Here is a 25,799-nt window from a genome sequence, read left to right as displayed (position 1 = left end):
GGCTGCAAGCGCCTTTTGTCAGCCGCCATCATCAGCGGGAGGGCACTCTGCCGGTGGCTGCGCGGATTGGCGGACGCACCGGGGGGCGTGGCGGAGGCAGCGCCGGCGGCGGGCACGGCGCCGCGGAGGCAGTGGGGCGGCGAGTGCGGCTGGGGGAAGCGGGTTCGAGCGGTGTAGTAGGACGGGTGCACCGTGGCCAGCGGGGTAACACAGCAGCAGCGGCCCGGCGACGGGACAGAGACGGTGGCGGTGACGCCACCGCTGCTTTCAGGTAAAGCGAATGCTGCCGCGGTCGCTTCACCTGGCGCTGCCCCGCGGGTGGTCACCGGGCGGGGAAGCAGAGCAGGGCAGGGCAATGCGGGCCGTGCGGCCGCCCGGCACCCGGGGACCAGCCGCCCTTGTAGGGAGACAGGCCGAGCCTGAGCGCAGCCGCCGCAGTCCCGGGCAACTTTTTCATCCGTCCAGGCTGATAGTGGCGCCGCCGAGCTCTCCGGCGCAGCAGGCCTGGGCAGGCCGCCCGCTACGGCCGGCGCCGAGCCCTGGGGGAGGCGAAGCTTCTTCCCCCGCGGCAAGGGGCGGCCCGGGCTGGTGCTTCCTGGTCGAACAGGGCGGGCAGCGCAACGTGCCGGCGGCGAGGCCCGGCGACCGCGGGGCTGGCCAGGAGCGTCGGCCCCGCTGTGCGGCGTTGGGAGCCGGGATGGTCCCCCTGCACGACTGGCGTCCCTGGGACGGCGGGTGGAGTGTCCGTAGGAAGCACTGAGGCGGCCGTCGCCGGGGAGCGGGCGGCGCGCCGTCGAGTCTGCCTGTTCACAGGGTGTCCGCTGTGGGCGGCTCCGGCAGCTTTGCGGCCGACACCGGGCCGGGGAACACCGGCTCAGCGCAGCTCTTCCCCGGCGGCGGAGGGGCTGCGGCCTCCGAGCGGGGCCGAAGCGCAGCGACTGAGCTCCATGCAGCCCTTCGGGAGTGGCTGTTCGGTGGCGGGCACCGGTGGCTGGGTTTAGTATTGGTGTGAGACGCCCGGAGGGATTAGCTTCCCCGGGTACTTAACAGGATAGAAGATCAGTGTGTTCCTAGGCTTTTTAATTGTTACTATGATTTTAATAATTTTTCTCAAGTGGTGGTGGTGTGCGCCGCAACCAGCGTTAGAGCCCGTAGTCTTTGAGTTAGTCCCGTTAGTCTTTGAGATGTTTCAGAATAGCCCGTGCTTTACAGTGCCCGCAGTGAGGCTAATGCACTTCTCCCCTGTGTGTGTATTCACACGCGTTTGTCAGTAGTATCTCCACAGGTTCAGAATGACTCTTTCAAAGTCTAAGTGGTATAAAGGCATTAGAACTATGCATCTCCTTCTTAACGATATGTCATAGACCTTATTTTCTTGCAGATAAGTATTTCGATGTGATACTTAACCTTGGTCGTCGCCGCTTGGAGAGCGGCAGCCTCATACTTCAGAGGTAACTGCAGTTTGAGTTACAGGTGTGTAGACACCTAGTGGGAAGAAGAATCCTTCTCCAAGCACTCGACTTAAACTCGTTATTTCGGTGCCTCTCTGAACATGTGAAGTCTGCTCTTCCATTAATGAAGCTCGTAATTGCAGTGGAAGGGAGGTTAAACACTGTTTCTGTAGGGATTTTTGGAATAAGTATGGGAGAGTTGGCAATATGAGTAGGTATGGTTATTAAATGTGTCAATACAAATGAGAAGAAAATATTTTCTGTCTTTAGGGGTGCTGTATCAGTAACCCAGGAACACCCTTCTGGTTGAGCTGGTAATAACATGGATTCACGTAACAGTTTTTATTGTCAGTCACCAAAAGAGTGCTAGCGAGTGTAGTAGGAAGTGCTTGCTTGGCTTTCAGTGGAGTAGGGGCCAGACATAATTTTTGAAAGCGGGTGGAGAAAAAGCTTTCATGTTCCCCTCCTTTTCCAATTAAATTTACAAGAGTCTTTTGTATATTTCTTCTGAATTTTACATTTTTTTAACTGTGGAAAATGGCTAACAAACCATTTTTTTGAGAGATTTGAATTCCTCCTGAACTCAAGTCTTTCATTGGAATCAAGTTCTTAAGACAGTAAATAAAAAAACAAATGAGCATTTGATTCCCTTACAGTGCTTCTTCCTCCTTTTCCATTCCACTGGCCAAATGGAAATCCAGTAATACATCATCTCAAATATAACATGTTTCTTGCCTAAAGTGTTTGGTTTGGTGGGGCTTGTTTGTTTGTTTGTTTTTTCTTTCTGCTTAAGATGTCTCCAGACTATTTGTTTCAAGATTAATCAGCTTAAGTAATTTTGAGTCAAAATGCCTTGAACGTAGAGACTATGTAACTTCACTTGGGGTAAAGGGAATTTGTTTATTTGGGTCTTTAGTAAAGCAGTAAGAACTGTGAAAGAGGGCTCTTGGGAGATGCTGCAGTGTTACCAGGCTGGTGTGGAGAAGCAGTGCCTGTCCCTGCTTAGTGGCTGTCTGCAAGGTTCTTGGAGTCTGAGTCTGCCTCCATCCCCAAACTTTGTGGATATCAAGAATAGAAAAAGGCATAAATCCAAAGAATTCATCATGGCTCACCCGCAGGAATGTCTTCGGGTACACAAGCTATAGATCATTCAGGAGATAGGATGCTGGGGGTTCTGTACTGAGGGCAATAATGAGGAGTGAGTAGTAACTGATACTGCAACTTTGAGCCCCAGGAAAACTGAGTTTAGGGAAACTTTGCTATCGTAACTGCATTAAGTTCTTCTAACATGCAAGTAAACAGGACCTTTTGTGCTATCTGACTCAGGTTTTGAGATTTTAAAATAGGCTTAAAAACTGTCATAAACAGTTTTTTATGTTACAGCATTTCCAGATCTGTATTGTCAGACCAAGTGTAATAGACAAAACTACTAATTTTAAATATGTAGCCATAAAGTTGCTATAATGTATTTGATAATAAAAGATCAGTGGAGTAGGTCGAGTCAGTTAAATCATGCAGTGTTTAGAAGATGTACTTCACTGACTGCCAAAATGCCCACAGGCAGTTGAGTGAAATGAGTAGTTTTAGCAAAATACTTGTTGAACTTCTCTTAAAAAGAAACTAACTATTTTGGAGTATTTAATGTAGTCAAGATGGTAATTTTCTATCAGATTTTTACCGTGTTTAGTTGGTTTTCATTGGAAACACTTAGATTGGCTCTACCAGTTAGGTTGAAGGTGTGTAAGTGCATTTTGTTCCATCGCTATAAGAAATGGGAGGAACCCAGGCTTTTGAAAACCCTTCCATAAGATTTATTTGATATTTGTGCTTTAGATTTCTTTTTTTTTTTTTTCTCTTGTCTGTATGCTTTCCTCTGGTAGAAGAGGCAAATGAGATACCAGTGAAATGTTTTTCATGTTAATTGCAAAGTCTGTGATGGAAACCAAGTGCATAGTTTGGTTTTTTAGAAGTGGCAGTGGGAATTTCTTACTAAAATTTTGGTGGGAGCTGGATGCCAAATCCATGTGGATAGATTTGCAAGTTTTAAGGTAAATACTTGCAAGTAGGCTTTTTGAAAAGAGAAGTCCAATTCAGGCTTGTAATTCTTTCTACAGCAAAAACTGGTTGCAAGAGATGATAAAGAGATTCTTCAAGGACTTACAAGATTTTCTTCTGTGTTCTAAGAGATGTTGTGCAGTACGCTACAGGGAATCAGACCTGATGGACTGACTAGGAGCTGCATACAAATTAGGAATAAGGGTAGTTCACTGGCAAAAGAAGCCCATATACATTCTTTGAAATACTTTTCAGCTTGTCAGTTAGACATGTTCAAGGGACATTATGACTGAGACATTAGAGAAAATGGTGTGGAAAAGAGCTGTCAGAGGTTTCCTGGTCCAACCCTGCTACTGGTGTCTCCCTACAATGCAAAATGGAGTGTTTCTCAAAGAGAGAGGAAAAAAACAGAGGAGCTTTCCATACTCTAAGTGTATTGTGTACTGACAATATTTTATCTGCTGGTATTAGATAACTCACTCAGGCTTTTTATTGATCTGTAGTTTGGGAATTTCAATGCAACTTTGAGTAGTTAGTGCTTTGATTCTAGTTCCCAGGGTAGCATTTCAAATCATGATTGAGCTTGTCTTAAGTGATGAAAATGAGTAATAGTTGAATTAATGTTTAGGAACTTTCACTATTCTGTTTGTCTTTAAGCTACTGTTTCCTAAATCAAATTTTTTCTTCTTTTTTTTAGTTATATTTTTCTGTTTTACTTGTATTCTCTTGCCTTTAGGGTAATTTAAGCATACACCCTGATATTTTGTATCTGCTGGTATTGCTTAGGTGGTCTGGGTGTGCCTGTTTCAGTTGCTGGTTATTTTTTCTAGTGTTATACCATAAACACATTAAAAAACATCTGAAAGATGGCAGCCCCTTTTAATCAGAAAAAAACAAGTAAGGTACTCATCGAGTAAAACCCTTTTGGAATTTTTGGTTCTTCTGCAAATGATGAAAAGACCCCTTCCCTGCAGTAGGTTTTTATGGAGTAGAGACTATGTGCTGAGGTCTGTCATCCATCCTCACCCTCTGCATAAACAGCACATTGAATACCACAGTGATGAGAGTAAGTGCGAATTACAGTGATCTCCTCTGTCCTGGCAGACCTCTTGTGAAGAAGTGTTGTAGCCGTGTGTCTTCAGGGAGGTAACATGTAAAATCTTGCCACCAGGTTAGTGTTGCTGCACTACAGGGATAGCTTCAGGGCTCAGCCCTCTTCCTCTGAGACTTTAGTATCCATAAGCCATAGAGGAAGGCATGTCTCATACTGCAGGGGTGCATATTTTGTTCCAGTGGCTTGACATAAATACTTTATAAAGTGAAAGCAGTAGCTGGCAGACTTTTTGTTTGTTTGAGTGATAGCTCTTTGTTGTTATCAGGGTTTGGATTTTTGGTTGGGTTTTGTTTGGTTTTTTGGTGGGACACAACCTCTGACAGCATTTCAGAAAGCTTAAATCTCCTGTTTACAGTTCTCTAAAGAATCTGAAAGAATTTCACCAGTTTTCTCTTCTCTTTATAGGAAGAGCATGTGTTCAGAGTTTGGTGACAGAGTTTTTAAGGTTTGTGGGCAATTGGCAGCAAGTACAACTGAAGAAGGTATGACTGACTGCAAGAATTAGCTGAAGTTGAGTATGGACACCCAGAAGTGCCAGCAAGCCTAGAAAAGGAGCTAATTGGAAGAATATTGCTAGACATAGAAGAAGTGGAACACATACTTCTGCAGCAATCATTGACTGAATAAATACATCAGTAAAACCATCAGCACTGAAATGGCAGATCCTGGTGCTTTTTGATTCTCTGGTGGATTTTATTACTTATTCATTGCTACTGACATTATTATTCCATTTAATACAGCTTGACTCTGTGCATGAAAATATAACTGGACAGTTGCATTTTGACTCTGTTTAATAGCAGTTTTGAATGTTAAATTGTTTGCCAAGATGAGTGCTGAAGGGTATCAATACAGAGCTTTATATGACTACAAAAAAGAGCGAGAAGAGGACATTGATTTGCACTTAGGAGATATATTAACTGTGAATAAAGGTACCTTGCTAGCACTTGGATTCAGTGAAGGGGAAGAAGCAAAACCTGAAGAAATTGGCTGGTTAAATGGCTGCAATGAAACCACAGGGGAGAGAGGAGATTTCCCAGGAACATATGTAGAGTACATTGGAAGAAAAAAAATATCTCCCCCAACTCCAAAGCCTCGTCCTCCTCGACCCCTTCCTGTAGCACCAAGTCCGGCAAAAGTTGAAGTGGAAACTGAGCAACAAGGTCAGTACTATTCTTAGAAAGCATGTCCTGTGTTTTTCAGATATTGTTGCTTTGTAGACTTGTCTAGCTGTATATTTATGTGCATAACACCTGATGGTCAACTCTTTTATTTTTTTCTTTAAAGTACATGGCTCATTTTAGTCAATGAAGAATTATTTCTTCTTCATTATATTAAATTTGTGCATTTTGTAATTTCATGTGCTTTGTGTCAGGCACCACAGCAACCAATAACTTACTGTGAGATACATCTCACAGTTTGGAAAGTATGCTTATAATTTACAACTGTAAAGACTTAAAGGGAGAATGAACAGGATAGTGTTTATTTTAGGTTTCTGAGAAGCTAGTGAAAGTATTTCCCTCTGTGGTTCATCAGACTCTTCAAGTGAGAAACTTCTGGGTGAATCTGATAGTATGAACTCAAACAGTATTTCCTATCAAAAAATCTCCTTCTAATAGCAAAAAATCTACACATGGGGGCTTATCTGTGGCATTAAAAGGTAAGAGCAGCAAATTATTATTAAATTCTTAGTATTTCTAGCCGTAGGAAATACAAATTGCAGTATGTGATCCTGATTCTCACAGTGACACCGTAGTCCTGGAGAGTATCATCACCCTCTGCCTCTATAGAAATGTGTGCTGCATCACTTGGCAAAGTTGTGGTATCCAGTTATGACCTTCAATCCCACTGTGCCTGTTAAGAGTTTATATTCAGATGTGCTGATACTCAGTGAAGATAAGAACAGAAATGCAGAAAATGGTGTATGGCAACTATGTGGAAACCTGGCAGAATCATTTCTGGAATGGTAGTTGCTTAGTAAAGGGTGAATGTGAACTATTTTATATAGTGACATCTTTAAGCACTCAGAAATTGCTTGCAAGTGTATAATGCCTAGGTGTGCATCACTGTTAGAATGGGGGTGGGGAGAGATGGGAGCATAGTGGCATTTTAGGTTATTGTGTCCCTGTTACTCTGTCCCAAACTCTCATCTTCTAGTCACTGGTGACCCGTGGTTTCTTGTAGAGGTTAATTCTGAATATGGGGAATTTGCATTTGTTAAGAAAATGCTATTATTTATTTTACCATTACTTGTTTCAGATATTAATATGGATATGAACATGTGCTGATTGGGTAATAGTGACTTTTTTCTTAATCCCCTTGAAATGGTTGTCTGCATCATAGGGTGGAAAGAAAAAGCCTCATTCTTTACGTGTCCATGCTGTGGTGAAATAACCAGCATGCTAGGCTTCAAACTTAAGAGATGTGTTTTGTAGCTTGCGTGGTCTCTGTATTCATCATTGCCTTATGCTCCTGTTCACAGCTTCATGCTGTGAGCTAGCCATAGTGTGCTGGGAAGTCCTGGCGTTAATCTCACAGTGGACCCTGGGTCTGCATTTGTAACTGATGCCTGGGGGAGTTATAGCTGCTGAGTGTTACTCTGGGAGGTTCTACTGCATATTTGAAAGGGCTCTGCTTAAATACAGGCTTCTCTGCTTCCTTGGGATGAGACAGTGTGCCAAACTGTAGTGACAAGATCTCTCCTAAACTGAAGTTTATTGCATATAGGCAGAGTACTATTTGCATACAACGTGTTGCTTTTCAATAGTTTGGGACTGGGGATTTGAAGCAAGAAAATGTGCAAATTTAACTGGGAATCATGATCTCAAAGTCTGCACACATGATCCTAGTGTGCTCCGGAATGTTTTAAGACTCAATTTGTAATACAGCCTTGCATTTTTCTGATTAAAATAACGTAAGTCCCCATAACTTCTTTTGAATTAAAGATTTTTAAGCTTCATGTAAAAGGCTAGACACCTTCAATAATGCCGTACGATTAGGGATTAGACCCCTGCAACAGAATTAGGGGAAACGCTGAAATATGAACTCAGAGTTGTTCAAGAGTTAGGTTTCATTACTTTTAAAGCAATGTATGTTTAAAAGAAATTGGGAAAAGGTATAGTAGGTAGTCTACTTACGGATCTTTTAACTGTAAAGAATTAAGGAAAGAGTCCTTTAAATCTTAGAAACAAATTTGGGAAATACTGCTCTGAAAGAGAAATGAAGGTGACATTTAGAGCAAAATGATACAAAAAAATATACCAGAGGTGTGGGCAGAAGTCCAGTTCAGACAAAAAATAATATAGCAGTGTAGGTTTGACTTAAGGATGGCTTCACTGTTTTTCGATGTAAGATTTGGTGCAGGGAATAGAACAGTTAATACTGTCCAGCAGCCAAGGTAATGGGCAGCAGGCCAGAAGATTCTTCCCAGGATGATACTTTTTTCCACACCCCTAGAGTGTATTTCAAATAAATTAATGCATAGTATGAAACCTGCTTGACCAAATACAGTTAAGTTTACATTTTCAGTACTGGGTGATTGGAAACTGCTGTGGATCAAAATGACAAGGGAAAACTGAAGCAGACTTCCTAAATGTGCCTCAGTTATTTGTCATCCATATACTTTTCTCATTCTGTGAAGAGTCAGTTCTATATGTACCCCTGTTCTGTGTATATTGAAAAACAATATCAGAAACTTGCTGGAGATTCTAAAGACTATGCATATAGTCATAGGAGATTTTGTGCCACGTACGTAGATTTATTTTTCTAAGAAAATACTTTTTAATAATTTCAATACTCTTTTTAATACTTAATAATTTATTCTAATTTCTTCTTTCCCCTGGCCTTGTTAAGCTCGGTCACTTGCTTGTCCATGTCCAGATTTCTTTGCATTAGATAAATTTGCAATATTTAGGCGCAGTGCTGAAGTACTTACGCACAACTACTCATAGACATCTGAACAGACTTTGCAGTCAATGAGGGTAGCAGCATGGCCGAAGGTGTACATTGAGCCAGTGTTTTACACAATCACAGTCTTGCTTAAAAATAGGGAGCTTTTCAGATATTAAAATTCCATTTGAAAACAAAACTGTTGGCAGTCTCAAATTCCATTAAAGCATTCCTTTTTAACAACACTTAGGTGAACTTTTTCTTTGGATTGTTATTTTATCCGTGACCCATTTAAATTTCCAGAGCTACTGATGAAGACCGGAACTGGGGCTCCTTGACTGAAATTTTAGGAGTGTTGCATTTCGCCTGCCTTTGTCAATAAAGAGGTAGATTTTGTCTGAGTTTGTGGGGCTTTGTGTTTTTTAATTATGTCTGAAAAGATAGGGAATTAGTGGGGATGCAGGAGCCCCAGGAAGACTAGCACTTCTCAGTTTCAGGCCTGGTGCAGGTCAGAGCTGTAAATTTAATTCGTGATGCAGTGTGAGGCCTTTACTGGTCCAGCCTGACATTTCCTCAGGTTTCCTCTCTCACCAGGCAAGGTTAACAGCCTGCTGTTGGAGGGCTCAAGGCACTTTCAAGAGTAGACACCCAATATAGGTTCATATTTATGCCCTCCACTAGAAATCTGAAGTTTATGTAAAGCAGTAAAGATTTGATAATATGATTTTAATTTTTTGGAAATGCCTTTTTTTTTTTTTTTTTTTTTTTAATTGAAGCTGTATAGGCAGGTGCCTCTCACTTACTCCTGTCTTACTCAGCTCCTTGGAAAAGATAAGTGAATAAGCTCTACTGGGGCCATCTGAGTTTGTGAACTTCGATTCAGTGTGAGGGCTAAATTTAAGCATAAAGCTTTGATGGATTAACAGAGAAATACTTTCAGATGTAACTTAAAATTACAAATTCCCCCTCTGAAATGAGGGTCCAATTGCAGAAGGGCAGATCAGGACTCTATATGAATAATTTGATTTTGTGTTTTAGAGCTTCCTGTGTAACTTTAAGAGAGTTGTGTATTTTGACACTTTGTACCATTTCGTTGGGTTTAGAGCCTAAAAATAACCTGACGCTCTTCCTTCTTGTGCTGAAACTATAACATAGATTTCTGGGTTTTGGTTTTTTGTTGTTGTTTTGTTTTGTTTTAAAGAAAACAACAAAAACCAACCAAACTTTCTTCATGCTTTTCTCCTCGAGCAGATACTGATCAGCAAATTAGACAAAGATAATGGTGTGGAACATTTGGAAACTTTCCTTTCAGAGACCAAGTTACGCAATGTCTGACAAAGATCCAAAATGACAGAGAGCATAAAACCGTTTGTGCGTGTTTGAACTGAATATGCTGTAGGAGTTTTTTCTTTAATCTTCCTGTAAAGCCAGTAGAGTGTTTGTGTTTCTGAAAATTATTTACATTTGCACATTAGGGGCCGTGAGTGTGTGGAATGCAGGGAGCCTGGAACAGAAACAGTCACCATTTCTCTTGGTTCAGGCAAATGGAAAAAGGAAATTATGGGGTGAAGTGATGAGTCACTGTCTCATTTGGTAAATGCATTTGGTAAATGCCATTCAAGCCAGAGCCCTTGTATTCACTGTAAAATGCCCAGTTTGAGCATAAGCCTTTGTCCTCCTGCAGTTGTTAGCACTGTCCTGCTCTCATGAACTCCACAAGTTGGTTACTTTAGACTTGCACTGAGAGAAGGAGCAGGTTCATGCCAGAGAGCCTCACCAGCTACTTGTGGTGGTATTTCTTGGTGTACAAGGCAAATTTCTAGCTGCCAGAGGTGCACATGCTGCTGAGAACAGTTCTTGCCACCTGATTTATTGCTAATGAAAACAGATTTTGCAAGCTGCACCGAAGTGAGGCATGGCATTTTTTTTCACAGTGATAAAATGTGGATGACAGTAACTAAAAAAGTCTTTGTAAGCATCACAGAGAGCACAGGGATACGCTTGTAAATTGTAGTAAAATTTGCACCAGAACAGCCAGCTTCTGGGCAACTTCATGGTTGGTGCGTGGCCCCACCTGCTGGTAGAGGAGGAATCATCATGAAGGAGAAAGGAGCTTCAAACCTGGCATCTTCCATGTTGTGTTTTAATTGTCATAGGATAAGAATAAAAAGGAGAGAGCACTTTTGAAAGTAATATTTTAATTGATCAATTAGTATTTTATGGAAAAATATATTACTTGTGGCATACAGAACCCCCTTTTGATTGTTAGAGATCACCTCAGACCGTGTGTGGCTGAAATGCATCTGTTGTATCCCTAGTTTTATCAATCAATTAGTCTAAAAATGACTGCCTTTTGTTACAAATTTTGCTTTAAGGAACTGAAAGAATGAGTCAATTCTATTTGGATGCTGAAAGAAACATTGGTCTGGTTTGTATCACATGGATTTTACTATCCCTTTCTATAGTTGCCTTGGCATTATGTTGAGTGATTCTGCTTACCGTTCTTTGCTATTTCCTAATACCGCTTCAGTCTGTTCATACCTTTTGCTGACACCAGTGCTATTGAGACAGATTTAAAACAAGTCAAAGGTGAAATGGCCTGCTCCTCTACCTTGGAATCATCTTGATCTGTTCCCGTAGCTGTGATCCAGGAATATCTGAAAAAAACGTGGGTTAGCAAATAGTTCTTACTTAGGCTCGCATATGATAACATCAGTTTGAGAGTTTCAGCAACACATGGTGCTAAGTATTTGCCAAGAATGGGTCATTCTGCACCCCGAGAAAATAACCATGCCCACTTAAATATTTGTGTGATGCCATATACACATTCAGATTTTCTTGCGTGAAAGAACACAGGTGTTGTAACTGCAGCTGGCTGTGCTATCACATCTGCATCGTGCTCCAAAGCTACTTTCCATGCTGAACATCCGTGAAATCAATCTGAAGGCTAGAATACAAAGAACTGCTTTATTTTCATAGCAAAGAATGACAAGGGGAATTACAGGATTTGAAGGAAATATTTATTTTAACTGGAGAAGGATTTCAAGTCCTGAGTCCTGTTCCTGAGAAATCTTTGGTGAGAATCTAAGGAATTAAGAGAATTTAAAAAAAAAAAAAAAAAAAAAAAAAGGATTAAAACCAAAACAAAGCAGCATCAAAAAGAAAAAAAAAAGTATGGTTAATATTTTATTTACTGACTTCCATTCATGCTTTCAACAAAGTCTCTAAGATGCAATCCTTTTTTGTGATTTCATTAACAGAGGAGTTTGGAGTGGTGGCTTTTTTGTTGGTTTGATTGGGGGTTTTTATACATAGAATACATAGAATAAACCAGGTTGGAAGAGACCTTCAAGATCACCGCGTCCAACCCATCAACCAATCAAACACCACCCAAACAACTAACCCATGGCACCAAGCACCCCATCAAGTCTCCTCCTGAAAACCTCCAGTGATGGAGACTCCACCACCTCCCCAGGCAGCCCATTCCAATGGGCAATCACTCTTTCTGTATAGAACTTTTTCCTTACATCCAGCCTGAACCTCCCCTGGCGCAGCCTGAGACTGTGTCCTCTTGTTCTGAAAAACTGGATATGTTTTTTCAGTATTATTTGTGTCACCTGATATTCAGTATCACTAAGGTTGGAAGAGACCTCAAAGATCATGAGTCCAACCTGTCACCACAGACCTCATGACTAGAGTAGGGAGGACACTAGTGCCCACTGCAGGCTTGAACTCACGACCTTCCCCATTAAAGGTCTTATGTGCTACCAACTGAGCCACACCATACATATTTTTGTTTGTTTGGTGTTTGTTTGCCTGGGGGGCTTTGCTTTGTTTTTGTTTTGTGTTATATTTTTTTTTTTTGCTTATGTTATAGAATTGTATGCATCCTTGGACATTGCCTGAAGTCTTTTGGTAGAATGTTAGCAGGTGTAACTTTTTGTACTAACTTGGCTACTTTTTATTCAGTCTTTCATGAGTGCTGTATGCAGCAGTCCACAAGAGCTGTACCCAAAAACTGTCATGTATTTTCACAGTTTGTGTGTAAGAAAGCACTTTAAAAATAATGCTTGAGCTGACAGCTTTTCAGATAATATGGGTATGTAATCAAAATCCTCAGGACACTATTGCCCTTAGCTAAGGAAAGATGTACTTGCATGTTCGTTTTATGCTTTAAAAGTATCTTTTAGAACTATCCTGTACTTCAAAACTACTATGTAAACTATGGCGTGAATGAAGAGACGTATCTTTAGCAAGCTCAGTTAGCTGTCAAGCAGTTGCTTGTATAATCTGCTGGATCTGTTTGTATACTCTTGGCATCGTTTTCTGTACTGGAGCAGTTCCCACAGATTAATGTCTGAGATACTATTTTTTACTAGAGATTGTGAATGCTGAGGGCAGTAAGAAAGATCTGCCCTTGGCAGGTCTGAACATGCCAGTTTCCATCTGTGCTGGCAGATCACGTGATGGGAGTGTGGGATGGGAAGATGCTCCTGCATAAGGTAGACCTGCTGCAGAAAGTGCAGTTACTTCTGGTCCACTGAACTTTCAGAAGCTGTTGAGCAGCTACTGTATTTTTCAGTAAGTAGGCAAAACATAGATGGGGCTTATTTTTGTCTGTGGCTTCCTTGCTCCCTCTTTTTAGGAAAGGAAGTGGATTTTCTGGGTGTTAGAAAACCAGAGAGTTGTCTGCTTTTCTTTAAAGCTTTCTTTAAATGCTTCCTTCTAAAACACACACACACACACACGCTTAAAAATTTAAAATTCTGTCCAAAAGCCAAACTATTTCACTTAGATGTGTCAGATTAGTGTAATTCAAGGCATCTCTTCCTTGCTTTTCTCCCCTGTGGGATTGATTTCTTGGATGTGGCATGTCCAAGCACTCCTGTCCTTCAGCATCTGGGAAGGAAGATAGTAGCACAACCTGACACCTGTAGTCTGAGAAGGGAGTGCACCTCCCAGGAGATGCACCTTTTTTTTGGTCTCATTTACGGATATGACAGTGGGATTTATTTGTTAGAGTTAATACAGAAAACTTAAGTTCTGTCACTGATTTCTTCCTAGATCTGCTCATCTCACTTGAGCAAGATTGGTAGGTATCAGCTAAGCAGGGAGGATTATTCTTGGCAAAGAAACTTTAAATGGTATCAGGCACTGCAGATGATACTTAGAATCATAGCATTGTTAGGGTTGTAAGGGACCTCAAGGATCATCTAGTTCCAATGCCCCTGCCATGGGGCAGGGACACCTCACACTAGTTGAGGTTACCCAGAGCCACATGCAGCCTTGCCTTAAAATCCTCCAGAGATGGGGCTTCTATCTCCTCCCTGGGCAACCTGTTCGAGTGTCTCACCACCCTCATGGTGAAGAATTTCTTTCTAACATCCAACCAGAATCTACTAATTTCTAAGCATGTTACTTACTCTACAGCATAGAATTATAGGAGCACGGTTTGGAAGAGACCTCCAGAGGTCATTGAATCTAACCCCTCTGCCAAAGTAAGATCATCTAGGGCAGGTCACACACAAATATGTCCAGATGGGGCTTGAAAGTCTCCAGAGAAGGAGACTGCGGCTCTGTGCCTCCTGTTTCAGTGCTCTGTCATCTTTACAGTAAAGTTTTTCCTTGTGATCAGGTGGAACTTACTGTGTTCCAGTTTGCATACATTGCTCCTTATCCTATCACAGGGCACCACTAAGAAAATGCTGTCCGCTGCTTCTTGACACCCACCCTTCAGATATTTGTAAACCTTAGTAAGATCCCCTCTAAGTCATCTCCAGACTAAACAGCTCCAGGTCTCTGAGCCTGTCCTCGTAAGTCAGATGTTCCAGTCCCTTAACCATCCTTGTAGCCCTCTATTGAACTCTGTAGCATATCACTGTCTTTCTTGAACTTGGAAACCTAAAACTGGGCACAGTACTCCAGATGTGGTCTAACTAGGGTAAGAACAGAGGGGGAAGAGACCCTCTGTAGACCAGGCCTTTATCCCTTTTGTTGTAATACAGCCTTTTATTCTTCATTTGGTATTCATTGTACTGTTTGCAATCTAACCATTCCCTGGAGAAAAAACACCAGAGAATGTCATCCCATGACATTTTGAGGCAAGTTATTTTGGGTACTTTAGAGTCAAATCTGTACAGATGTTTGAGAACAATTTAGGATATATTCTTGCCAGTCCAAATCTACTCCTTTACTCTGAAGCCAGAACAGCATATCTAGCCATTAGCCTACATAAGCAATTTTCTTATAGAGAGAAAGACTTAGGAAAGGTTTGTTTTATTTTGTTTTGTTTTCTGTTGCAAGCCGGTTCCAAGAACAAAGAGCTCACAATCATGCCTGGTCAATTGAGACAGTGTTAAGGAATGCATATTCAGAACAGCAACTAGTAAGAACTTCATATCAAATATCTGGAGATAAAGGATCTTTGTTCACTCAGTAAGGGGTCCTCAAGGGCACAGAGGGATGAATGCTTGAACTCTCTTTGCTGTGCTGTATTTATAATTTATTACTGCTGGTTCAAAGATGAGCGTGCATTCCCCACTGCTTTTATGTTTTTCTAACTTCCTCTTGGGCCAGACTTAGTGCTGACAACCCCAAACCGCTGCTGGTAATCTGTGTAAGATGCAGCCCCCTAAATTTAGTGGGGGATTTTCACAATCCCATTATGATCAGGACAGTTTAGGGGTTATATTTAATCACTGGTTTAAAAATTTTAGTACTGACCTATTAGCATGAAGTCTTGTTTCTTTTGAGCTGCCTTCTGGTCTTTGGTAGAATTACGACTATCTGCTAGAGGGGCATTTGGTGTTTATCTGTTGTGTGCAATACTAAACATTGCTTTGGACTGCTCCTGTAGTGATAGTTAAGCCTTATCCATCTTCAATCTTGAAGCTTGCAAAGGATAGTGGGCTGTGGGTGTTCTCCCCAGTCATTTAAGATGCAGGACTTAAGAGCTGCATATACAGCTTAGCGAAAAAGGGGAAGAGAGTTACCAACTGTTATGCTTTTTCTCCAGATGTTTCCTCTAAGACAAATATCTAGGGTTTTATTACGACACAGAACACACTAGTAAGATGAGAGTGATTGGGTTGTGTGTGTTTGGTTTATTTTTAATTTTTTAAAATTTTTTTCCCCCATTGTCTGTTTGATACTGTGGTAAATTATCCAGTAGTTTAGGTGGAACATGCCCATGCTTGTGAATGTGAGTTGCTCTCTTCTAAACAGAGTATTAAAATGTTTTATTAAAAAACTCTTTGTATGCAAAATGAAACTAAAATTATTCTAAAGCACTAGTATTCCTGAAAATGTTATACATGTTTGGGTTTGTTTTGTTTATTTAGAAGACTTGTTCCTACAAGAAGCATCAGGCTTCTGTTCTGCTTTTTCTTATACTGGTGGCAAACCTCATTTTGACTTCAGAAGGAAGGGGATCTAACCTATAGGTGAGAGTTTAGGAGCATTGGGACAAATCCAACAGTTCTTACTGTTGCTTCTCTCAGGCAAAATTCCTGTTGCCTTGTAGATTTGGAACTCTCCTCTGAAAAGAATCCAGTACACCAGACTGCATATAATGTGAATATGTGTGAAATACTACATGATAAATACAGATGTTAAGAACAATGTCTGACTGTCCTTTTGTGGACTTCAAAGGCATGGAAGGGAAACAGAATCACAGAATGGTAGGGTTTGGAAGACACCTCTGGAGATGATCTAGTCCAATCCCCCTGCTAAAGCAGAGTTACCTACAGCGTGCTGCCCAGGGTGTGGAATTTCTCCAGAGAAGCCTACAACTTCTCTGGGCAGCCTGGTTCAGTACCTTCACAAGACAGAAGTTTGTCCTCCTCGTGTTTGTGCCTGTTTCCCCTTGTCACTGAAAAGTCTGGTCACATCCTCTTGCCCCTTGCCCTTTAGGTATTAGTAAGCATTGAGAAGATCCCTTGTCAGTTTTCTTTTCTCCAGGCTCAACAGCCCCAGGTCTCTCAGCTTTTCCTTGTGAGAGAGATGCTTCAGTCCCTTCAGCATCATCTTTGTAGCCTCGACTCTCTCCAGTAGTTGCTCTGACACATGCACATATGCACTGAATTATACGTTATAATATAACATTAAAAATCCAAAATCATTCATGTAAAACTTTTTGTACATGTAAGTGCACCTTCTTGTAGTGTGTGCCCTCTGATACAATTTTAAAATATGCAGTCACCTGACGCCTTTTCCCATTTATCCTTGCTTTGCTCATTGTTGCGGTCTTCAGTGAATGAGAATTCCTTCATGCTGATAGTTTAGCTTGTGGTCTTAAGCCACCTTTTCTTCACAGCCTTCAGGCTCCTTTCTGGAAAGAGATTCCTTCATTGTCTCTTCTCCTTCCAGTAATGTGGCTAGTATCAGCTTCATAGAACTTCACAATCACAAAGATTAGTCATCTTTAGGACACTGTTGTGAACAAGGGTGGTATCATGACTCCTGTGAGGAATGAGGTAGACCAAAAAGAAAATTTAAAAACCTGCTGTTTTAAGATATCTTAAGGTTAATCTGTTAGCAACAGGAAAAGTCCTGTAGAAAAACACCAAAACCCTGAATCTGGGGGCAGAATTGTGAACTTAAGAACTCTTAGCTCTAGCGTTTATATGTTGATTGACATAACAAAAACTAGAAACCAGAACTGCACTAGGTTTGACAGTGTAAGGCGTGATTTGCCACAAGGAGTGAGTATCATCTACTCACTTCACAGGATGTCCAAAACAACTCCTTATAGAGTAGCTGGAATCCAAATACAAGCATCAAAAGCAAGAGAACTACTCCAGTGTAATTGCACAGATTCAACAGGTGTGATGACATAACTTAGTGTTGTCTCACTTGTTTTCCAATTCTGAGAACCTGAGAACTCAAAGTTTTCAAGTTTTCAGTACTTTCTTGTACATATCTTGCAATAAAAATACACATTTTGAGACGTATATTTGAAGTACCTTCTGCCTTAGATTTTAGTGGCGCATCTCTAGTAGCTTTCCTCTTTTCACTGTTTTGTAATTGTGATACACAATACATGGACTTCCACAATTAATGATGTTATATAGTAAATTACTGTCCTTGAAACCTGATTTTAGTTTTCTAGTACCAATCAATAACTTACTACTTGAAAGATGCTTTTGCTACCATCCTTATTTTGCCAGGTCTTAAACTGCAACCTTATTTAATCAGGAGGTGTGGCACTGCAACTTCATCCAAGTGTGACAGAATTTTTTCCTGGGTTACGCTGTTGCTAGCATTATAGATTAGAGTCTTTTGGAGTGGAATAGTAATTTATGCAGTGAAAAATCAAGACACCTTCAGTGTGGATGATGAATAATGGGGGGGAAAGTGGTCTTGACACCTGGAATGTTTTTTTTCATTAACTTTACAGAAACAGTAAAAACATGGGAAGAGCGTTCAGCAGTGGAGATCTATGCTGTCTTGCACCAGACCTCTACAATGAGTTAGAGAAATTGAAAAAATGTAGTTATTCAGTGTGAATCTAAACCTTCATGGGGACAGATATTTTGTATTTCATATCTTATAGATAGTGATGTAGAAATTGCAGGGTTCATACAAACAAAATGTAGGAGTCTGAAGAACAATGGCATTTGACCTTTGAAAACTAGGAGTGCATGAATGCATGCTCCTATGAAAAGCTCAGAATGCAAAAATCCGTCATAGTGGACTAGGGAGGCATTTGACAGATTATGTGCAAGTTCATACATGTTTTTTACTATTTGATTGCTTAGGATACTGGTGTTTTAAGTTGGCAGATCTACTTACTAAAAGCAAAGGTTTTTTGACTGGCAGGATTACAGAATGCCTGAAGGAGAAAGAGATCAAATGTTGAGAGAGAGAGAGAATATGCAGTATACAGAAAGCACAAGGAAGCTGTACAGCCAGCAGGAAAAAGCGGACTTAAATGTGGTCCCAATTTGTTCTATGGTACTCAAGTTGATGGCCATGCAGAAGTAAAAGCAAGAAGTTTTCATTTCAGTATGAATTTAATTTTCTGGAAAGTAGAGAGGTTTTTGTTACGTTAAGTATAATGCAGTTGCCAGTTTGCAGCCTGTCAGAAATCTTTTAATTCATGCTTATTTTCTAAAAGAGAGAAGAAAAAGGAAAAAGCAGCTTGCTTTGAACCTTTACAAAGCACTCTCAGACTGTAGTGTAATTGTGGCTCTAGCAGGCTCTGAAATTGTTCTTAGTCTGGGCTAACTTGATGCAAGACTGTAGTATTGACTCCCAGTGTATGTACTGTGTCTGCGTGTAATTTAGTATTACATAATTTGTAGCTATTTTGGGGAAAGGCAAAACAAAACCCAACCCAGTCTTTATATACAGTACTATAGAACTAAATTATCCTGCAAGGTTTTGGAAGCAGCAGCCAAACAAGTTGAGTATGTGACTAGAGAAATCTACACCTGTGGCCTCACGCTTCATTGCTAGAGTTGAGTCCCTGCACAACCTCAGGCACCACAGATTAGAATACTTATTTGATCCCTTTGCATTATTTATTCCTAGCTTAATGCCATTAGAATAATCAGTAGTCTTGCTCTCTATCCAAAGATTTCTGAGTTTGAGAGCAAGGTTTGAAATGCAGGAATCTGACGGGTAGAAAGCTCTAGTAAAACACATGAAAAAGAGAAGTGGAAGGGCTGACTCCCCTGAGAGATCAAGAAATACACTATTTTTAAAACAAACCCAACAACAACCAAAAAACCCACCCCAACCCCCCCCCCCAAAAATCAGCAAACAACACAACAAAAAGAACCAAACAAGGGACATGGACCTGATGGAGCAGGTCCAGAGGAGGGATACAAAAATGACCAGGAGGTTGCAGCTCCTCTGCTATAAAGACAGGATGAGGGAGCTGGGGTTGTTAAATCTAGAGAAGAGAATGCTCCAGGGAGACCTAATAGGAGCCTTCCAGTACTTGAAGGGGGCCTACACGAAGGACGGAGCAAAACTGTTTACAAAGGCCTGTAGTGGTAGGATGAGGAGCAATGGCTTCAAACTAGAGAAGAGCAGATTTAGATTGGATGTTAGGAGCAAGCTCTTTACCATGAGGGTAGTGGAGCCCTGGAGCAATTTGCCCAGGAAGGTGGTTGGGGTCCTGTTATGAATAAAGAGGGGTAAGGCAGGGAATTTAAAAAATACAAATTGCTTATTAATTTAGCTCTACCATTGTGGGAATTTCTCTGGTGTCTCTTTATCAGAAAATCCTCCTGGAACTGCTGCTGTTTATAATCCACACAGGGCAGCGTGGGGGGGGCACACAAAACTGAAGAGAGTGCTCTGAAGCTTACCCATTTAAACACCCATGCTAATTTGTGTCATAAACAGTACCAGAAAGTATGTCCCAAAAGCTGAAAAGGGCAGAAAACTGATTACTGTCAGTTTTCCACTTAAACATGCCCAGGCTTACCCCAGCATGGGGGCCTGTCCCTGGCACATGGCTTTGGTGAAAGACCCCATGTGGGTCCACCAACCACAGCCTTGGGGAGGAGAAGGTGCCTTCCCCTGCTCCTTTTTCCCACACCTCTCTTTTTTCCCCATCTCAGTTCTGCAGGGGAGTGGAAGGGGTTTTAGATGTACTGCCACAGGCCCCATCCCTGGAGATATTCAAGGTCGGGCTCAACAGGGCTCTGGACAACCTGACCTAGTTGAGGATGCCCCTTCATACTGCAAAGGGGGCTGGACTAGATGACCTTTGGAGGTCCCTTCCTACCCAGGTCATTCTGTGAAACAGTGTTTCCCTTAAAACAAGACTTAGATTTATGTGATTGCTTATACTGGTGTCTTTAGAAGAGGCTACTAGTGGCACATTTACAATGAAATATTAGAAGCCTTTGGGAGTTGACAGGTTGCTGATTGGCAGTTCCAAATCCTGAAAGGATTAGGTATCTGGTGATGGCATAGCAGAGCTTAAGCAAGTTCCACCAGTTATCTACTGCATCTACCCTTTCTGAGGAGATTTAGCTTGTGAAAGCTTTGGTTAAGTTCTCTGAAAGTGCTGCACGTGAGCTAATTAGGATACAGCCTTTTCCAGCTTCATGCACAAGTTTACCCCTCCAAAATCAGAGGGAGAGATAACGTAGAAAGTTTAGGATAGAATAGAATAGAATAAACCAGATTGGAAGAGACTTGCAAGATCATTGCATCCAACCTATCAATCCAACCCACCTGAACAACTAAACCATGGCACAAAGCACCCCATCAAGTCTCCTCCTGAACACCTCCAACGATGGTGACTCCACCACCTCCCTGGGCAGCCCATTCCAATGGGCAATCACTCTCTCTGTAAAGAACGTCCTAACATCCAGCCTAACCTCCCCTGGCACAGCCTGAGACTGCTTCCTCTTGTTCTGGTACTGGCTGCCTCGGAGAAGAGACCAACCTCTGCCTGTCTACAACCTCCCTTCAGGTAGTTGTAGAGAGCAATAAGGTCACCCCTGAGTCTCCTCTTCTCCAGGCTAAGCAACTCCAGCTCCCTCAGTCGCTCCTCATAGGGCTTGTGTTCCAAACCCCTCACCAACTTTGTTGCCCTTCTCTGGACACGTTCCAGCAAGTCAACATCCTTCCTAAACTGAGGGCCCCAGAACTGGACACAGTATTCGAGGTGCAGCCTAACCAGTGCAGTGTACAGGGGCAGAATGACCTCCCTGCTCCTGCTGGCCACACTGTTCCTGATGCAGGCCAGGATGCCATTGGCCCTCCTGGCTGCCTGGGCACACTGCAGGCTCATGTTCAGCCTACCATCAACCAGCACCCCCTGGTCCCTCTCTACCTGGCTGCTCTCCAGCCACTCTGACCCCAGCCTGTAGCTCTGCATGGGGTTGTTGTGGCCAATGTGCAGAACCCAGCACTTGGATGTGTTCAATCTCATGCCGTTGGACTCTGCCCATCTGTCCAGCCTGTCAAGGTCCCTCTGCAAAGCCTCTCTACTCTCCAGCAGATCAACTCCTGCCCCCAGCTTGGTGTCATCAGCAAATTTACTGATGATGGACTCAATGCCCTCATCCAGATCATCAATAAAGATGTTAAAGAGCATGGGGCCCAGCACTGATCCTTGGGGCACACCACTAGTGACTGACTAATGGCTGGATGTGGCACCATTCACCACCACTCTCTGGGCTCGGTCCTCCAGCCAGTTCCTAACCCAATGCAGTGTGCTCCCATCCAAGCCATGGGCTGACAGCTTGGCCAGGAGTTTGCTGTGGGGGATGGTGTCAAAGGCCTTGCTGAGGTCCAGGTAGACTACATCCACAGCCTGCCCCACATCCACCAGGTGGGTCACCTGATCATAGAAGGAGATCAGGTTGGTCAGACAGGACCTGCCCTTCCTAAATCCATGCTTGTTGGGCCTGATCCCTTGGCCATCCTCTAAGTGCTGTGTGATTGCACTCAAGATGACCTGTTCCATGATCTTGCCTGGCACTGAGGTCTGGCTGACAGGCCTATAATTCCCTGGCTCATCCAACCAGCCCTTCTTGTGGATGAGCACCACGCTGGCCAGCTTTCAGTCTTCTGGGACCTCTCCAGTGAGCCTGGACTGTTGATAAATGATGGAGAGTGGCTTGTCCAGCTCATCTGCCAGCTCTTTCAGCACCCTAGGTTGGATCCCATCTGGTCCCATGGACTTGTGGGGATCCAAGCTGCTGAGGAGAACTCCAATCTCCTGCTTATGGAACAGAGGGAAACTATGCAGCTCCCTGGCTCGGCTCCTTCTGCCAGCTCTGCAGGCCAGCTGTCTGGAAGACATTCTGTCCTGCTATTGAAAATTGAGGCAAAGAAGGTGTTGAGTACCTCTGCCTTTTCCTCATCCCTTGTTACAGCGTTCCCCTCCGTGTCCACTGAGGAGTGGAGGTTGTCCTTGCCCTTCCTCTTGCTATTAATATATTTATAGAAGGACTTTTTGTTGTCCTTCACAGCAGAGGCCAGTCTAAGCTCCAAATATGCTTTTGCCTCCCTAATTTTCTTCCTACAAGAGGAGGGGAAAAATCAGAGTGTATGAGAATGGCCTATCCGTCAGAGGGAAAAAGATTCTAGGAAGGGAATTGGCAGGTCTCCTTGACAGGGCTTTAAACTAGATTTGAAGGGGGAAGGGGCTGGAATCAGTCCCCCCAGACAGAAGTCTGAGGGTGGTAAGCTGGAATCGGGAGAAACCAGCAGCCAGCTGAAGTGCATGTACACTAATGCACGAACTATGGGTAGCAAACAAGAGGAGCTGGAAGCCTTGTTGCAGCAGGAAAGTTATGATGTAGTTGCCATCGCAGAGATGTGGTGGGACGATTCGCATGAGTGGAGCACTGCAATTGATGGCTACAGGCTTTTCAGGAGAGACAGGCAAGGAAGAAGGGGTGGAGGGGTGGCCCCGTGCATCAGGGAGGCACTAGATGCCGTTGAGCTGGAGATCAGGGATGGTCAGGTTGAGTGCTTGTGGGTGAGAATTAGAGGGAAGACCGGCAGGGCAGACATCCTGGTTGGAGTCTGTATAGACCACCCAACCAGGATGAAGATGCTGAATCATTCTATAGGCAGCTAAAGGCTGTCTCGGCAATGCCTGACCTTGTTCTCATGGGCAACTTCAACCTGCCTGATATCTGCTGAGATCTCAGCACAGCAGAGAAGAGGCAGTCTAGGAGGTTCTTAGAGTGCATGGAGGACAGCTTCTTATCCCAGGTGCTGAGTGACCCTACCAGGGGTAAGGCTATGCTTGACCTCCTCTTCACCAGCAGGGAAGGGCTGGTGGGTGATGTGGTGGTCGGAGGCAGTTTAGGGGCCAGCGACCACGAGATAATTGAATTTTCATTATTCAGTGAATCTAAGAGGGGCAGCAAGAATACATAGAATACATAGAATAAACCAGGTTGGAAGAGACCTTCAAGATCACCATGTCCAACCCATCAACCAATCAAACACCACCCAAACAACTAACCCACGGCACCAAGCACCCCATCAAGTCTCCTCCTGAAAACCTCCAGTGATGGCGACTCCACCACCTCCCCAGGCAGCCCATTCCAATGGGCAATCACTCTCTCTGTATAGAACTTTTTCCTAACATCTAGCCTGAACCTCCCCTGGCGCAGCCTGAGAAGACCTCCACTCTGGACTTCTGGAGGGCAGACTTCAGGTTACTCAAGAAACTAACTCAGAAGGTTCCTTGGGAAACAGCCGTTAAAAACAAAGGGATCTAGGAGAGCTGGACCTGCTTCAAGGAAGAACTGTTGAAGGCGCAGGAACAGGCTGTGCCAATGCGCCGGAAGATGAGCCGCCGGGGCAGACGGCCAGCCTGGATGGGTGATGAACTTCTAAAAGAACTAAGGGAAAAAAAGAGGGTGTATCATCTTTGGAAGAAAGGGGAGGCAACCCATGGAATGTTTAAGGATGTTGATTGTTCTGATCAACTGGGTAGTTCATGTGAACTACGTTTAAAGACAGGGAGTAATAAGCCTCTTAGAAAAAGCAGGTAAATTTAATTTAATGCATACCCCTTTCTTCTGTTCTTAACAGGGAACTGTTTTTTAGATTAGATTCTCCATCTGGGAGTCAGCTGAGACATCCTTCCCCTTCTTGGCATGGCTTACATTTAAATAAATAAAGAAATTCCTTTTAACAGGAGCAGCTGATACCCAGTCCTTGTTGATCAGTGTGGAAGAAGGCTTACTTGCAGCCTCACAAACTTCTGCCCATTTCTTAATGAGTCATATTGGAATATCTTCACATGTTTGATCACATCTCATTCAAGTCAGATAACATTCTGAAACAACTGAGGGATTGTAGCTTTATGTTCTGTTTGTACATAGGTGGAAGTAGAGATAGATGTATACATAGTGCCATTGTATTTTCAGGTATGGATGGGTTAATTGGAAGACTATCTAACTTTCTTGGCAGGAGCAGGATGGTGGAAAATATGTTTTGGTTTTTTTATGAATGTGACTTTGAAGCTGTGTACACTTTCAACACTTGAATATGCAACTGCTTTGTATTTCATGACCTGCTCCGTACTCCCCTAAATTCAGAGGCAGTCATCTTGAGCTGCTGCCCATGGATTTTCTACAGGGAAGTCAGAGAACATCAACAGCATGTAGGGCAGCTGTCTGGTGGCAGAGGCAAGGAAATTAATTAGCAGTTTGGATTGATTCTTGATCACTTCTTGTCTTTGTGGAGGACATAAAAAGAGCTTCTGCCTCCCTAATTTTCTTTCCTGTAAGAGGGCTTTAATTTGATCCACCTGAAGTAAAAGTCATAGGGAACATGTGGTCAGTTCTTAGCTAGATGCCTATGGGTTTTTTTCAGTTTGCACAGCCTCCCTGCAGTTTTACACTTTCTAAGACCACTTAATAGTTTCTGCAGTAATTTCAGCCTCTTCTGCTGAGTCTTGCTGCTTCATAACAGATTGATTGTTTTCAGGAAGGACACATTTTTATCTTTAACTCATCATCAGCAACTCTTTTAACACTGTAGAGGCTGCAGAAGAATCTTTCTTGAGTTGAAGTTTGGAATTGCTCTTGAGTTGTCTTAAAGAGAGACTTTGTCTTTTGCTTTCAGTCTCTTAGCAAATGAATACTCCAAATACAAACAGAAACCTCTTCTACCTCACTCTGACTTCAGTCAATCTTGGGCTTGCAGGCAATGGTGTTAAAAATTTAACACATATTTTTGTGCCAGCTTTTCATTAGCACTGTCTTCATTGTTATTTTCAGTTCTTTATTTACACTTTCCATAAACAGATTTGCAGTACATAAATCTCAGCCATGTGGTTGTGCTAGGTAGTACAAAGATGGTCTTTGTCCAGTTGCCATTGGCCAGTCAGTTGAGCTCCAGACTGCTTTGTAAATATCCATGAAATTCATTGCTTTTACTGATGAATTCTAAATTAAAGGTACTTCATCAGTAGAGTGTGAACAGTCATTTGTGGAAGAGAGGTCCTGTAAGTTCAGGTATTAAGTACCTGTACTTCATGTTCTCTGAAGTCCTTTTTGTACAGCATCTCCGTAACATGAAACATCTTAGAGTGAGAAATCAACTATGACATGGCTATACAGAGAAAGCTTGAGAGGTGTATGGTATGGGTCAAAAATCTTACTATGTACACAGACTTAGAGTTTTCTTCTTTGTCTGAAGTTAAATGTGATGGTGGGATTAACTCTATGTAGATCAGGTTCAGGAATTTTCTAATCATCTTACTGTTTCTGTATGTGTGTCAGATCAGCCCATGGTTTAATGGCTGTAAGGATTAACCCAGTTTTACTTTCTTAGAAGATTGTCTTTCAGCATTG

The 25,799-nt window shown here is 42.6% G+C and overlaps 1 protein-coding gene across 1 annotated transcript in view; it reads left to right on the top strand.

The window, feature by feature from the left end:
• Window positions 1-218: 218 nt before the first annotated feature.
• Window positions 219-25,799, top strand: part of PIK3R1 (phosphoinositide-3-kinase regulatory subunit 1) — a 64,303-nt gene continuing 38,722 nt past the window's right edge. Inside the window, exons 1-2 of the mRNA XM_054177909.1 lie at window positions 219-271; window positions 5,026-5,780. Coding sequence (XP_054033884.1) covers window positions 5,447-5,780 — 334 coding nt within the window. The 5' untranslated portion in view covers window positions 219-271; window positions 5,026-5,446. The remainder of the gene's footprint in view (window positions 272-5,025; window positions 5,781-25,799) is intronic.

This window comes from Dryobates pubescens, chromosome Z (genome assembly GCF_014839835.1).
Source record: "Dryobates pubescens isolate bDryPub1 chromosome Z, bDryPub1.pri, whole genome shotgun sequence".
NCBI lineage: Eukaryota > Metazoa > Chordata > Aves > Piciformes > Picidae > Dryobates > Dryobates pubescens.
Note: the sequence above shows the minus strand (reverse complement) of the source record. Positions and strands in the feature narration are given on the sequence as shown.